Below are 15,597 nucleotides of genomic sequence, written 5' to 3' on the forward strand. Positions count from 1 at the left end.
CAAATCTTTGTAAATAATTTTCAAATCTCATTAAAAATAACGATTTACCAATCCTAAAAACAATTATAAAAACGCTAAACCCCACTTATTATTATCTTCGTAGAAAAATAAGTGAAAGAAGCAATTGGATCCACACAATGACTAAGGTCTCTAGTTTAAACAAAAACCCTAAATCCCAAAACACTAATCCCGTTAGAAAACGAAGAAAGATCGCCAAAACGGAGAATGTCGATTCCATCAACACCAACAGTGAACCATTCTTTTGCAAAATCTGCACCGAGACCAAAACAAAAAAAGAATCTTTTACCACAATCAGTTGCAACCACTCATTCTGTACAACTTGCATGGTAAAGCACGTTTCCTCACAGGTTCATCGCGTTAAAATTCATTGTCCAATTTGCATGGACCGTTATTTGAATGTGGAGGATTGCCGCAATATTCTTCCAAAGAAGGTTCTCGATCTGTGGGGAAAATTATTGTGCGAAGCCGGGATACCTGAGGCTGACAAATTCTATTGCCCCTTTAAGGACTGTTCTGCGCTCATGATTGATGACGGTGACCACAATGGCAGAAAATTGGCCAGAAAATTTAAGTGTCCTCATTGTGATAGAATGTTTTGTGCAGAATGCAAGGTTGCTTGGCACCATGGAATCAGGTGCAAGGAGTTTCAGAGTCGTAACAAAGATAGGATGGAGAAGGAGGATGTTATGCTGATGGGTTTGGCGAAGAAAGAGAGTTGGCAGAGGTGCCCTAATTGCAACTTCTACATTGAGAGAGGTGATGGGTGCCCATCCATGATATGTAGGTGTGGAGAGTTTTTCTGTTACATATGCGGAAATACTTACAATAAATGCTCTTGTAGAAATTAGGATGCGGAATTCAATAGAAGTGATAAACTGAAGGCCAATTTTATAGGGTTTATGAGTTGTTGTCTAAATTTTATTTAATTTATTTTTATATCTTTGAAATTAAATATCTTTATTTTTTGAGAAAATATAGAGAGTTAATGGAATATTTGTACAATGTGTACAATGAGGGTTTAGGGATGTTCGATTCAGTATTAGAGATATAACCATTAGTGTTACTTTTTTCTATCTGCTAAAGTTTTTGGGATGAGTAGTTTCATGACATGGTATCAGAGTTCTAGATCTGAAAGATTAAGAGTTCGATGTGAATTCCAAAATCAGCTTAAACTTTTGGGATGTTTATTATCTCCGATACCTAGATAATATAAGTGATGTTCATTTTATTCATATTGAGCCAAAGATTCAACCTATTGTACATATTGTACACTTAGACCATTGATTTCCTAGCACATATTAGGCCGTAATGGTTAGAATTATATTAACTCCAACAAGAACTGATTTGAGTTTTTATTTAAATTTGGTCTTTTGCTTATGATTCTACATGTGGTGATGTAATGTTACTTATATTTTTGTTATTTTGTTCTAAGAAACTGGGTTAATGATTAGGGTCATATATATGGATTTATAAGCTACAAAAGTTTCAACGGCAACCTTTGTGGTCATATATACGAGATGTTGCGTAAACAAATTGAGAAAATATTGATAAAATTATAAAATAAGATTTAATTATTATTAAATTATAATTTTTATTATATATAAATTTTATTATTTTAATTTAAAGATAATTAAATTTTTTCTTTTTCACTTTACTAGCTATTTTATTTTAGAGAAGTTTAATCTGCTATTTACATAAGTGTCATAATAATTAAAAGTCATTTTATAACAAAAAGAAACTATGCCAATAAAGGTTTTTCCGAAAACAATAAAAAATACATGTTTATTTGTAAGTAGTACATTTCATACCAGAGGAATCTTTGTGGAGTAACATTTTATCCACTAAAAATTTCACTAATCCAACCCTTATTGAAGCATATTATATTATTTTAATAATCAAATTTATCGAATCTCAAAAATTTCAAATAGAAACATGTATATATAACTAATGAGTTATAACTCGAATCACATAACCTCTTCTTTTATATATATATATATATATATATATATATATGTTTTTATGTTTTTTTTTTTTCTCTTTTCTTATTTGCAGATGCTTGTTGTCTATATGAGAAGTGGAAAGACCAGTTAAGCAAGATTTGTAAAAGGCCTATTCTTTGATAACCAGGTTTGCTATTTTTCATATATATTTGGAACCTTGGAATAAATTAATTAATTATGTTAGTGCAATCGGTAATCTAATATATACTATAGTGTGTATACACTCAAATATTTCACAAGTAGTCATTATTATTAGCATGTTCATGGCAAATTCGAAAAAGACGCACTAGAAAATAGTCAAGTAGATATTAAAATATTTAAAGAGTACCATTGACATAGGTTTATACTTTAGTGAAAAATCATGTCAAATCAGCGACTTTGTTGATTTTAATTATACTGGTGATCTAGACAGAAGACATTTTACGACCAGTTATGTATATAAAATACAAAGTATTCCAGTTAGTTAGCGATCGAAAGGAGTCTTTTAGATGATTTGGAGTTTCAGCAAGATTGCGTGAATTTGAGTTGTAATAATCAAAGTGTAATTCATTTGGCTAAAAATCAGGTTCATCATACTCGTACCAAACATATTGATGTAAGATATTACTTCGTGTGTGATGTTATAGAAAAAGGCAACATTTCTGTTGTAAGAGTACACACCGATGAAAATTTCGTAGACATACTGACTAAAGTAGTGTCAGAAAGCAAGTTCACTATTTGAAATTGCTCAATGTTATTCTATGTTAGGCATGGGGATATGAATACCATACTTTGATCGTCCAAAATTTGAGTAGATTTCAAATTGTGACCAAAGTAGAGAATTGTGAGAATAAAAGAAGGATAAGAGTAATTTTATGAAGTAAAATAAATAAGTTTTAATAGGAGACAACTCAAAATATTTAGTAAGGAGTATTTGTCGGAGAATTTTATTCTTATTCATTGAAATTATAGCATAGAGATACTATATATATACACGTCTCTAGAATTGTAATTGAATAACAATAACAATATCCTTATTCACATCATCTTATAGAGTTAGTAAGAAAAAAATCTTTCATATTGTTTTTTTTTCTCTTTACAAAATATATAGCGAATGTCTTATTGTGATAGTGTTCAATTTTATTACTTTGTATCTATTAAAAGTCAAAATTCTGCTGTAGACTCAACATCTTCTAAAATAGGAACCAATTATAACATTGCCAACAAACTATAACTTAAATAGTATAATCTCTCCATACTTACCTAAAGATCGCATGTTCCCACATAACTATTATCATTATCTGAAGCTACAGTGAAATTTGACATATGGGATAAAGCACGACAAGAAAGATATCATAGTTTGGCTCCTATATATATATATACTACCGTGCAAGAATTCAACATTTCTAGTCTTATTTTCTTATTAAAATTCATGAAAACTTTTCCGATATCTTACTGGTTTTTTGTTTTTAATCCCAGGATACATTTATTAAAGCCAAAAAATGGGTTGAAGAATTGCAAGTACATGGTAATGCCTTGAATACTGGAAATGACAATTACTACAATAACCTCATTGTTCTTTTTTAACCCCAAGAACTCATTGTTGAAACTCATGCTTGTGTTGCAAGAAACTTTAACTTCAATTCATAACCAGCCACTTATAAATCATTCACTATTCAAATTTATAATATTTACTCAACTTGATTTGTTGTTCCCTTTGAAAACTTCCCCACTTTGTTGTTTCCCGTTGTTCTCTTTTTATTAACAAAACCAAGTTCAGATTCAAATGCTTATGCTTGTCTCAGTCTCACTATAATAAAACTTTAACATTGTCTGTAGGAAGCCATAAGCTGGTAATGGCATTGGTTGCAAACAAATCAGATTTGGAGCCAAATAGAGAGGTTGAAGCCAAGGTATCGCTTACTCACTTTAGAGGATCTAAATCACGATCTTGACGACATCATACTGTTTTTGTTTCCATTTTCTGTAACTTCCTTAAATGAATCAAAATTAATGCAGGAAGCGGAGAAATTTGCTCATGAGAGTGGAGTGTTCTACATTGAAACATCTGTTAAGACCGGAGAGAACATCAATGACCTTTTCTATGAAATAGATAAATAATGATGAACATCATCTTCATTTTCATCTGATAGTGAGCTTAAAAATTTGAGCAGAAGTATTAAGTTTGTTTTCTTGTGTGTCAAATGCAGCAAAGAGATTAGCAAAAGCTTATCCCCCAAAGCCTATGGGGATGAAATTGAACAATGAAATGAAAGATAGAAAGAGAAGATTCTTCTGTTGCTCAGTTTGAAATCTCCATGTAGAGAAAATGGCAAAGATCATAGTATAACTAGTTGTTATCAATGTCACTGATTATAGTTGAAAAGTTTTATAAGGCTATGGTTGTGAAGAAGTTAACAGATAGTGAAAACTTTTATAAGCTTCAATTGATGCAGACACAGCTCTCTATAGTTGAAGCACTCATCAATTCAAAGCAGGAAAATTACTGAGTGATATTGATTTCGAAAAGGCATCAGATTCATCAGATTCAAATCCCCTTTTATCTATCTCAGGAAACTGAAAAATGTGAGATCACTGCAAAATCTTGACACAGATTGAACAGAGGTGTTAGGAAATAACTGTAGATAAAAAATTGAGATTTTCACACTATAGAATGCACATCAATCCATTAAATTTGTAAACTGTGCAATTACATGATAATTTAATCTTGGTATTTCTATATCACTGTGTCAACTCCCTGATCAAGAACAAGTGTATTAGTGTAGTATCCATTATGTATATGTATGATACAACCAATTTAAGTATAATTTACCATTCCCCCAAAAACTATTCTTCAACACAAACTAATTCTCAGATGACCTCTGGCCTAAACCTTGGTTTTGGGTTATGGACCGTAATTCACTATACATTTTAGCACATTCGTGCGAAAAATTCGACATGGCCCTGAAAAGCTCTGGCAACCGATTTTTGAGACTTCCCAATGATTTCTGCCTAACCTGTAGGCACTGCCTTGCATAAGCTTCTTCCTCATCCTCCAATCTCTTCTCTACTTGATCAACCAGAAACTTCCGGTTTATAATAGTCTCATCAGGATTATTAGCTTCTGTCCTCTCCGGATCAAAGTCCTCCGGTATTTTCTTTTCCATATATTTGCGATACCAGTCTTCGAATTGCCGTTTTTTGCGCATAAGCTCCTTACGTGTCTCCTCACATTTCCTCTTCAAAGCTAGCTCCTCTTCTTGATGCTGACAGATAGTTTCTATCACGGCAGCGAAGTTGGTTATGGCCGTCCTAGCATCCTCATCAGGAAGTTTCTCTAGATGATCTTGCCATGCTATGAGAAGACTATGTATTGGGGGTTTTCTAGCTCTTTGCGGCGAAGAAACCTTCTCCTTCAGATTGCTCTCAATTGGGATAAGATTTTGTTTTAACCAACTGTTTAGAGCCTTTATGTATTCCCTTTGGTGAATCATTAGCTTCTCAAAGTGTGCCTGCCACTGTTGCACAACAGCACATAGCTGCTGTGTACGCTCATAATGTTGTTCGCTTGTTTCAGTAGGAGACTGGGAAATGTCCAGCAATCTCAATGCTGTCACAATACTCGATTGATTCTCATGGTGGAATTGCATGATTCCCCACATGGTGGCCATCCTGCAGTTCAACAAAACAAAACCATCAATATCAGCAGAGTTTTTGACTGAGTTCATCAGTTTGTGAAGACACAGATTTGAGCTATAGCACTTTTACTTAAGAAAGATGCACTTCCTAAAATAAAACAATACAAATATGACAGGGACAATTTTCTAAGATTCATTTTCAAAGTTCAAAAAGCATTAGTGACAGGAATAAACTGCCATCAGTTTTATAAGGTTCATTTTCAAAGTTCAAATCCTCCTGCCACAATACACAAGCCAACTTTAGAAAAAGAATAATACCTAAGTAAAGGACCAAAAAAAAAGGGACAGTTACAGGAAATTGTAATATTTAAGAAATTCGGGACCAAGTAAGGACAAATTTACTGTTGATCTGCAGAAAGTAAAGCTTATCATTTTCTTTGTAATTTTAAAGCTTCGGTAGCACAAAGTGATTCATCAAGAAATGTCTGATGTGATAAGCAACCATAACATAGTCATATTACATGGCTGAACTAAATTTCAAAACACTTCCACATAGCCACAAGATTATCTATTTGTAATTTTGAACCCTAATTATTATAACTCACCCATCAACAAGCTGAACAAGTCTTGGGTACAACTGCTGATCGCGTAGCCGGCTAATCTCTGAGACCGTGGAATCCAAGGCTTGCATATCTACAATGTATCTTGTATGTAAATGACTAACGGCCGCTTTTGCTTTCTCTAATGCTTCAGAGTTAGAACCTCTATTTTTCAGCTTGTTAAGCATGGCAACCTTTTTTTGGTACTCATATTTCATTAGTTCACCGGCCTATCAAAATATTCCGCAGCGAAATTCAGAGAAGATAAACAGAAATTTGCAGCATAATTTGATACATACGTGAATCTTCTTGCAGAAACTGTGTGACAACTTACAATAAATAGCTAACAATAAAAAATAAAAATCCCATACCTTAACTTCATCATAAAGTTTCTTTTCCCATGCTAGCAATTTGTCCAAGACGGTAGCATGAGTTTCATGTTCTTCTAAGTCAACATCATCTTTTCCTTCATCCAAATTCGGTATTCCTCTAAAGGACCGATTCCATGTAATAACTCGCATCACCTTTGCGGCGTGATCAATATGTCCTGCAAAAACCGAGGCATAATTACAATTCAAAACATGTTTGGTAACCACTATCACTACATAACCTATGAACTAATGTTATGTAATCACCACATACCACAATAGTGTCCAATCACCAGCAGCATACATATCAGTTACTTAAAGCAAAAGGCACTTAAAAAATTAATTTGTTAAAGTAATCATGAGCATAATTACTCAAATACAATACAAAATTGAAGCAGAGAAAAGCCATTATCACTCTTTTACCTCTATTATCAGCAAAATTGGAGTGATAATGGAGGCGAGTGGCCTCGAGCATCTTGGAAACTTCATGAGCACTCTCTGAAGCCTTCAGAAAATGATCATCCAATTCAGTAAAGACCTGCATCATATTAACACCCTGCTTCCCGTTCCTCTTCGCCTCCACCGGAGGCACAATCTTCACCTTCTTCAATGCTTTCGATGATGATGTCGTGGCCATAGCCATAGCCTCTGGCGCAGGAGGCAGGGCTACCGCTTCCTCGTCCGGTAAAGGAGCTACAGGCTCATCATCATCAATGCCGTCAACATCCTCGTCATCATCTATTTCTCCATGTCCTTTCTCTTCAACAAACACCTTCCTATGATTATGAATCCTCTCATCCTTCTTACTCATTTTATGATTATTATTGTTATTGTTATGATGATGATGATGATGATGATTCTCTTCTTGTTCTTCTTCTCCTAAAACTTCCTCTGAATCCTTCAAGCTTGTTCCCGGCACATTCTCCACTGATGGAAAGAAATACTCCATAGCTGCGGTTTGATGTGTGTGCTGCAAAGCATGAACATGACTATGACCATGACCATGATCATGATCATGCTTACGATCATGATGCTGATTCTTCTCCTCAATTGTTCGATTACTTCTTCTCCGCCTCGTTCTCAAATTCCCTTCATTATTCTCCAACTCAATCTCATCATCACCATCCGCACCTTCTTCCTCTTTGATAACCTGCTTCTTCGACCCTGCCCGCTTCGATTCATCTTTGATCATCTTCTCCGGCATGGTAGTTGCACGCTGGAGAGGCTGCGGCTGCTCTGCCAGGCTAGGCGGCGGAGGTGGCGGCTTGATATCATTAACCGCCGCAATAGCAGGAATCGCGGCGGCGGCTGCGGCAGCAGAAGGGGGAAATTGAGGATCAACAACCTCTCCCTGTGCGAAATCAGTGAGTGCGGCGCCGGCGCCCTTGAGTGACGTGGCATAGGCGGAGTGCGCGGCGGCGAAGGCGTTCCTGGCGGAAACGGCGAGTTTCATGAAGTGTTTCCGTTCCTTGCATCGTGCCACCGCTTCTTCGTTCTCAATCTTGGATTGGGAGCAACCCATCCTCTTCTTCTGATTCTAATTCTTGTGATTAGTGAAGAAAAGTGTGGGAATTTGTAAAGAGAATGGAACATTGAGTGGCTGTTATTGAAGAAGGAATCTGGCTTTTGGAGGAAAAAGTGTTAAAGTGGAGACCGAGTGAAAGAGGTGGCGCACATCAACGACGACTTGTGCGTTAAGGAAACGAAACGGTGTCGTTTTGGTGCAACCTAGGATTTGAGAGTAAAGACAGGGGAATGAAGCGGAGAGTGCTAGAAAGTGCGTTTTGTTTTGTGTTGTTTTCTTCAATAACTAACAAACTCTTATAACTGACGTATATCAACCAAACTCCTCTTACGTTCTTAGTTTTCACATTATTATAATTTTCATTCAAAATAAAAGCCGTCCAGTCTAAGATTCATAATCATATTTTATACTCGTAACTGATTTTAGTGACTGATTTTGATCTACATGTTATATAATTATAAAAACAATTCCTATGTTATTAACAACATTTCTGTTCATTTTTGCCGACTCTTGTTTATGATTGTGTTTAATGGAAGTGTCTTTGTGGATGTGTCTAATAAAAATATGTTTTTTTATGGCTGTGCCTAATAAAACTATTTTTATAGATGTATTTTTTAGATATATCTCTTTATACATATATTTAAAATATAAAAATTAATTATTATTGATAATAAGTTGAGAGATAATATATTAATAACTTATACTTTTTTTTGTAAAAATATTTATAAAAAAAATATTATGACAATTAAAACTAACGAACACGTACCTTGTTTTGACTAAGGAACACGTATACTCAATAAACTAGCAAGTAGTTGTCAATTTAATTAATTAGTTAAAAGAATTTGGGTTCAATTCAATCAGCTTAAGATTTAAAAAGATTTCTAAGCATTTTCTTCAACATAATCCAATACTAAGATTCTTAATGTACACACATAAACATTGACCCTATAATGTAAGTATGTAAGACTAATACAAGTCTACAATTGAATGTAGATTTAAATCCTAGATTTAGATAATAGAGTAGCATATATCCTATGACAATCAACCAATGCAACATAAAAGAAATAATAATAATAATAATAAATTTCAAATTCTTGTATAAATACAAATAATATATCTTGGATAAGATAACTAAGGTATAATTATTGTACCTATACTCTTCTATAGCTGTTTCTTTCTGTTTATGTTCTTCTGAGAGCTCTAAGACGAGCTGCCAAATCATCATAATCAGGTAGATTAGGATGCACAATACTCTTCACTTCAGAATCCATTGAAATTGATCTTCCATGCCCTCTTGATGTTTCTTCAACTGATGATGAGTTTGTTGCTCTAGGAGGAAGAGATGTTCCTCTAACATATGATCTTCTGTTCTTGGAAGAATCAGAACCAATAATGTTATCCTCTGTTGCTCTTGATTTCATCATGTTTCTGCTCCTTGATGATGATCTTGGAGCTTGATCCTCATGGTTTGGTTCCGAATCTCTCCTTGTTTTCTTCTTTGAATTTGAATTGATTTCGCCTCTGTTAGTTCTTTGTTTGAGGTAAGGAGGAGGAACAAGCCAATAAGGTTTCTTGTTACTGATGATGTCTGTGTCATCCTCGGATATGCTTCCGAGGGAGCTAGAACTCGGCTTTCGGCCGTGCACCGATGACATATCGGTGCTAGAATCGTCGTCGTCGTCGTCACTGCTGATTTGCTGCCTCCATTGTTCATCATTGAATTCTTTGATTCCTTCTTGTGATGATGCATTATAGTCTGTTTCTTTTTGGTGTTCTTTTTCCACACCAACTTGCTTCTCTGTTTTTTCAGGTTTAGGCCTCTCCTGCAAAATAAAGCATGATTTCATTATACAAATTTTTAGCCTCAACAAATTTTATGCTTTCTACATTTGTACAATTCTACAAATCTCATGTGTTAATGTATTTCTGTTACTGATTCCCTTGTAATATATATCAAAGTGGAAAAAATAGTTCATAAAAAACCTCTGTTTTTAAACTAAAATATGTTAGTAAATTTTTTAGCGAGTAATCAGTTTAAAATAATAAACACAAAATATTTTTGTTAAAAATATGTTTTATACATAAATACATTATTTTATTGTATCAAATTCGACTCCGATTGAGTATCGATTGAATTTGTAGACCTTTAAACTTCTCATTCTACCGATTTAATGACTGGTTCGATTTTCATACACTTTCTTTTGATTATTAGTTCAAATTTATATTATATCCATCTCATTAAAAAATATTAGATTGATATACAAAATTGAAACATTTAAAATGTTAATATCTTGACATCATTTATATAAGAAAAATGTTATTTATACATCAAAATCAGGCACTAAAATCGGCCACCAATATATTTGTGTATAAATACATGTGTGGTTTAATTTATTTTCAATGTGTATTTGTATTTCAGTATGTATTTTATATTGGTGACTGATTTTGGTAATTGATTTTAGTGTACACATAGTATGACCCTTTATATAAAGATACATTAATTTTGTGATATATCAATTTTGTTGGGACATTGAATAGTAAGACAAGTTAATGTGAGGACTTACTTCATACAATGATGGCTGTCTAGAAAGTCTTTGCTCTAAAGCTTTGCTATCCCATTCAATAGAGAACTCTTGTGCTATTTCATGCAATAACTGAATCTTCATTTCTCTAGAAGGAGGATCTTTCTTCAACTTCTCAATTAACTATAGAAAAGTAGTTAAAATTAAGTGTCAGATACAAGTATATGTTCAAGAAACTTATGTTATTAGTAATCAAGGATACATATGAATTAATTATGTGCTATACTTACCTCTTTACTTGTACAAGGTTCAAGAGAATTTCCAAATTTATCTGTAAACAGTGTTCTGAGGTCACGCAATTCTGGAAGATTAGAAATTCTTGCTGCAGCATATATCAATGATGGAACAGCTTCTTTGCATTCATCAGGGCAAATACTGTTTAAGAAGATTAAAAAAATATTATAAAAATCCTTTATTAAATAAAAAAATGTTCAATCTTACAAAATATTTTGTAATAATTGTATTTTCTTGTAAAGACCCAATAACAAGAATAAAATCTTATTTCACTAAATGAAGTCGATTGTATGTATCAAATGATATCATTATATTCTGTATACACATAGCATTTTTTATTTGCTACATATCTTGTAACATAATTAAAAGATCAAATTCAATTCACAATAAATGTAAAGAAAAAAAGAAAAAGGAAGCTTCTCATAATAATCCCAAGGAAAAAGAAACATACCTCTGCTTAGTTAAGTCTTGAATATGATCTGATATGCATCCAATGAACTGTGCAACAAGTTCATAACAAAATAACATATTTTGCTCCAATACAAGCCCTTCAACCTGCCATCAAGTTCAAACAAACATTTCAACTCACCTTTTTCATCATAAAAAATCTCTCAACGATAAGATGAAAACTCACGTGCAGTTTTTCTGAAATTGATAGTCGAAAACCACTAGCTGACAATTTAATCAAATTTATCAAATTATTTAACGGTTCTGAATTATCAATTTTATATGAAGACAACGACAGGTGAGTTTTCAGCCAACCATAATTAACTCGACTTTAAAAACTAACTAATCATTCAACTCAACACCTTTTAAAAATGGCTTCAACATGATTCAATCTCTTAAACTCATGACCTTTGAATTAAACTTCATTTGAATGGAAACATATGGTACTCTTAACTCTCAGGCAAGAAAATTTTCAACAAAGTGAAATGACGAAATTACCCTTTTATAAGCATCATAATAATGTCCATTCCTGAGAAGCTCTGCAATGTCACTCTTCATAATCTTATGAACCGCATTCCTCTTCTTTTGTACACTCTCTAGCCTCGTCCTTAAGAACTTCACGTACGTCAAGCTAACCATAATAATCAACAAAACAAAATTATAATTATAAAAACAACAAAATGAATGTTCCAATAATAAAAAGAAGACACAGAAACAGAAACAGAAACAGAAACAGAGTAACATAGTTACCATTTTGAGTAGAATCTTGGTTTCAAGAACCAGCGAAACATTTTTTGTCCCCCAGAATCTGAAGTAGTAGTTGCTGATGGCATTTACAACAAGAAGGGAAAAAAAATGGGGAATTTATGTGTGGTTAAATAGGTTGTAAAAACTGAGAATGAACTTGAGGTTAAGCCAAGAATAAGAATTCAAGGATACCTCAAAGTAAAGAAAAGAAATGATATCTCTCTCTCTCTCAGATGAAAAGATTATTGGAATGAACTAATATAAGAGACAAGGAATTTCAAGGAAGCTATGATTGATGATTTAGCAAACTGAAAAAATGCGAAGTGCAATAATGTTATAGAACAGAGAGAAAGAGAAAGAAAGAGAGAGAAGGGAGACTTTTGGTCAATGAAGAATTTAAAAAATAATATGATATTAATTGTAAATTGTAATAAAGTAATATTGATGTAGGTTCATGTTAGTGCCGCAATGTTTGTGCCCTTTATATATTTTTTGCAGACAAAGAGGGAAGGGATTTGTGAGACCAAAAAGGAAGATGACCCATAAATTATACAAAAATGCTAATTGTCTGCAAAAAATCTGTACGAACTATAATTCAAATGACACAGTCTCTTTTCGAATTCGAATTTCATTCCTAACTACAAAAAGTATATATAAATAAAAAAATTGACCACCAAATCTTTACTATATATTTATATATAGATGTATATATTGACATTCGCATTTAGTTATCAATAATCTGTATCAGTAGTAGATTAAATCAATGTGAAAATTCAGGTGAAGTTGACTTCACGTGAAGTTGATATTTCAGAGCCGTTAAATGAAAATTTAGTTAAATCAATCAAATTATCTAACGGTTCTCAAATATCAACTTCACGTGAAATCGAGTGTACCTGAATTTCCACCTTAAATTAATTAAATTCAATTTATATGTATATGTTATATTCGATTTATATTAATAAAAATATAATAGAATTTAGTTGATTCGATTTACATAAAATTACTTTAAGACATATATATAATCTATTTCGTTTTAGGATATTAGTGTAATATTGATTATCATCTGGTTTGTTTATGTGATTTATCCTAGATACTACTAACTACTCATGTTACCTTTTTTTCTCTTTTCAATTTGTTAATGTTTCATTTATAGCTGTTTTAGGAAACAGGTGTCTGTCAATTTATAGGGAATGATCTATAATATTTTACAAATCAATCATTTTTATTTTTATTGTTTTATTGTTATGATGTATAGACACTGACACGGATATAGAATACGATACAACATAGGACATGCTGACATGCGAATTTTAAAATTTTATATGATATGAGGACACGCATACATATAAAATATAAAGTATTTTTTAGATAAATCATAATGATATTTTGATATTTTATTGATATTAAATATAAATTAATTATTTTTAATGTCTTATTTTAATTATGTCAAGTATTTAAAATATTTTTTATTTTAATAAATAATAATATATATTATATTTAAATTTATTTTAAAAATATATGTTAAGAATAAATTTAGACACGCTGACACCTGATGATATTTAGGTATATCCAGGCGTGTTTGAAAAAGAATTTTTTATTTTTTATTAAGACACAGTTGGACACAACAAACATACATATTAAATGAATATTGACAAGTGTTGTGTCCGAGATGTGTCTGACATGCAGACACAACAACTCAGCAAAATATCGGTGTTTCATAACTTTGCTGGCATGAAGTTAGGCATGGATTTTAATTTATACAGTTCTTCATTAATTCGGTATGATTTTATTTGACTTTTGAGGTTGTATTCTTTTATTCCATCACTGTTTATTGATTATCTATATACTCACATAATAGATTTATGTATCCCGTGATAGACTTAAGCAAATAATCTTAATTATATAAGTGGATCAGCTTATTAATACATTTTTTTTCTTCTAAACTATTAAATATCTTCCTATTGAAGACAAATTTGTTCCAGTGTTTAAGGTTTCGTGATAGGAAGAATATCTGTCATTTGGGGTCCAAATATACGTTGTTCTTCAATTATTTAATTTGATGACTACTAAGCAATAATCAATCTTTACTTCTGGATTTTATTTTGCAGTGACTCCATAGAAAATTGACAATTTGACTCAAGGTGAAAAAAAAAAGTGTTATGCAATAATCATTTTAATTTCTTACATCAAATTAAATTTTTTGTATTAAATAAAATGTAAACTTTATATAACATGATTTTGACATTTTATTCGATATTCAGAAAAATATATCTTAATGTACAAGATAAATACATATCTCAAGAAAAAAAATGAGTAAAATAATTGAGTTGTGTGAGATGATAATAATAAAGGGTTCCAACTAGATGACAACCATTTTGTTACAAAGATTGAAGTTGATTGCACATTTAATTTATTTGCATGCTGTCTCCTATGTTGGCGTATAATTGGCGCCAAATATGGTGGGGGCACTCACAACTCACATGTCAAGTTGGGCATCTACCATAATATTCATTCATTGAACCAACAATTTTTTATTCTTCATCAATTTACTTTTGCACATAATTAAATAAAGGTAAAAATTTAGGTGAAATCGACTTTACGTAAAGTTAATATTTGAGATTCGTTAGATAAAAATTTAGTCAAATCAGTCAAATTATCTAATGACTCTTAGTTATCAACTTCACATAAAATCGACTGCACTTGAATTTTCACCTTAAATAAATTATTCTTAAAGCTAGTGAAAACTGATATTTCACGTAAAATTAAAAAATAAATTAAACATGTAAAATATGAAATTATAAGATGATTGAAGTTATATCATAAAATTGCCTGATATATAATAAAAAAATTTATAATTGATTAAAATATTTTAAGATTTAAATTAAAATTTAGTTATATTTTCCTCGTATAGACAACATACATAATGAAATTGAAAAAATGAGAAATAAATATTTGTCGTAATTAAAGTTTAAAAATGTTAAGAGTCATTTATAAACCTTAAACCCTACTAAAACCCTAAGAGAAGGAAAAAGTAGAAGTGAGAAAAATGCTACTTTATTTGAGTGGGAAACCTTAGTCAACTTATTAAGTGGTGACCAGCTGAAAAGGTATCTTATTAATTATATGCTTACTACTTTATCATGGTTTATTTAATTTTATACATCATCTAGTCATCTATATTAGCTGTTCTCCAAGGTGACTTGCACCTTCTTCTTCTTCTTTTTATTATTAAATTCTCTTATTCCGATGTTATGCTATGAAATATGATAATATATTCTTTGTTTAATTTTTACTTTGCTTAGTTCCCAAGTATACTCAGGCTGCTGCTGATGATCATGCATTCATGCATGCCCATATATAATAACCGATAATCTACTCATCAAAAGCGTGACAACTTTAATTTAATTTTCTGCATCATCTTAGGTTACCTTGTAATAGTGGACATACAAAATTATGG

The 15,597-nt window shown here is 32.0% G+C and overlaps 3 protein-coding genes across 3 annotated transcripts; 1 reads left to right on the plus strand and 2 right to left on the minus strand.

Moving 5' to 3' along the window:
• Positions 1-401: 401 nt before the first annotated feature.
• On the plus strand, positions 402-4,121 carry LOC112712769 (uncharacterized). Its single transcript, XM_072203755.1, has 3 exons — positions 402-777; positions 3,840-3,913; positions 4,020-4,121. The coding sequence occupies exons 1-3, from the start codon at positions 402-404 to the stop codon at positions 4,119-4,121; spliced, it is 552 nt and encodes a 183-aa protein (XP_072059856.1).
• A 538-nt stretch (positions 4,122-4,659) lies between these two features.
• LOC112709855 (protein ALTERED PHOSPHATE STARVATION RESPONSE 1) lies at positions 4,660-8,503 on the minus strand. Its single transcript, XM_025761841.3, has 4 exons — positions 7,029-8,503; positions 6,609-6,784; positions 6,244-6,467; positions 4,660-5,672 (listed from the first exon to the last, which is right to left on the minus strand). The coding sequence occupies exons 1-4, from the start codon at positions 8,125-8,127 to the stop codon at positions 4,865-4,867; spliced, it is 2,307 nt and encodes a 768-aa protein (XP_025617626.1). The 5' UTR covers positions 8,128-8,503; the 3' UTR covers positions 4,660-4,864.
• A 515-nt stretch (positions 8,504-9,018) lies between these two features.
• LOC112709856 (uncharacterized) lies at positions 9,019-12,665 on the minus strand. The gene is made up of 6 exons (XM_025761843.3): positions 12,144-12,665; positions 11,892-12,024; positions 11,398-11,501; positions 10,943-11,087; positions 10,695-10,835; positions 9,019-9,953 (listed from the first exon to the last, which is right to left on the minus strand). The coding sequence occupies exons 1-6, from the start codon at positions 12,224-12,226 to the stop codon at positions 9,312-9,314; spliced, it is 1,248 nt and encodes a 415-aa protein (XP_025617628.1). The 5' UTR covers positions 12,227-12,665; the 3' UTR covers positions 9,019-9,311.
• Positions 12,666-15,597: the final 2,932 nt, after the last annotated feature.

This window comes from Arachis hypogaea, chromosome 9, assembly GCF_003086295.3.
Source record: "Arachis hypogaea cultivar Tifrunner chromosome 9, arahy.Tifrunner.gnm2.J5K5, whole genome shotgun sequence".
In the NCBI taxonomy this organism is placed as follows: Eukaryota; Viridiplantae; Streptophyta; class Magnoliopsida; order Fabales; family Fabaceae; genus Arachis; species Arachis hypogaea.

Excerpts from the sequence above, each read along its gene's own strand:
- LOC112709855 (XM_025761841.3), bottom strand. The coding sequence starts at position 8,127 with ATGGGTTGCTCCCAATCCAAGATTGAGAACGAAGAAGCGGTGGCACGA. Across the intron at positions 6,785-7,028 it reads CAATTTTGCTGATAATAGAG|GACATATTGATCACGCCGCA; the intron begins GTAAAAGAGTGA and ends CGGTTTTTGCAG. Across the intron at positions 6,468-6,608 it reads AACTTTATGATGAAGTTAAG|GCCGGTGAACTAATGAAATA; the intron begins GTATGGGATTTT and ends ATATTTTGATAG.
- LOC112709856 (XM_025761843.3), bottom strand. The coding sequence starts at position 12,226 with ATGCCATCAGCAACTACTACTTCAGATTCTGGGGGACAAAAAATGTTT. Across the intron at positions 11,502-11,891 it reads ATTATGATGCTTATAAAAGG|GTTGAAGGGCTTGTATTGGA; the intron begins GTAATTTCGTCA and ends ACTTGATGGCAG. Across the intron at positions 10,836-10,942 it reads AACCTTGTACAAGTAAAGAG|TTAATTGAGAAGTTGAAGAA; the intron begins GTAAGTATAGCA and ends ACTTTTCTATAG.
- LOC112712769 (XM_072203755.1), top strand. The coding sequence starts at position 402 with ATGGACCGTTATTTGAATGTGGAGGATTGCCGCAATATTCTTCCAAAG. Across the intron at positions 778-3,839 it reads CAACTTCTACATTGAGAGAG|GAAGCCATAAGCTGGTAATG; the intron begins GTGATGGGTGCC and ends CATTGTCTGTAG. Across the intron at positions 3,914-4,019 it reads ATAGAGAGGTTGAAGCCAAG|GAAGCGGAGAAATTTGCTCA; the intron begins GTATCGCTTACT and ends AAATTAATGCAG.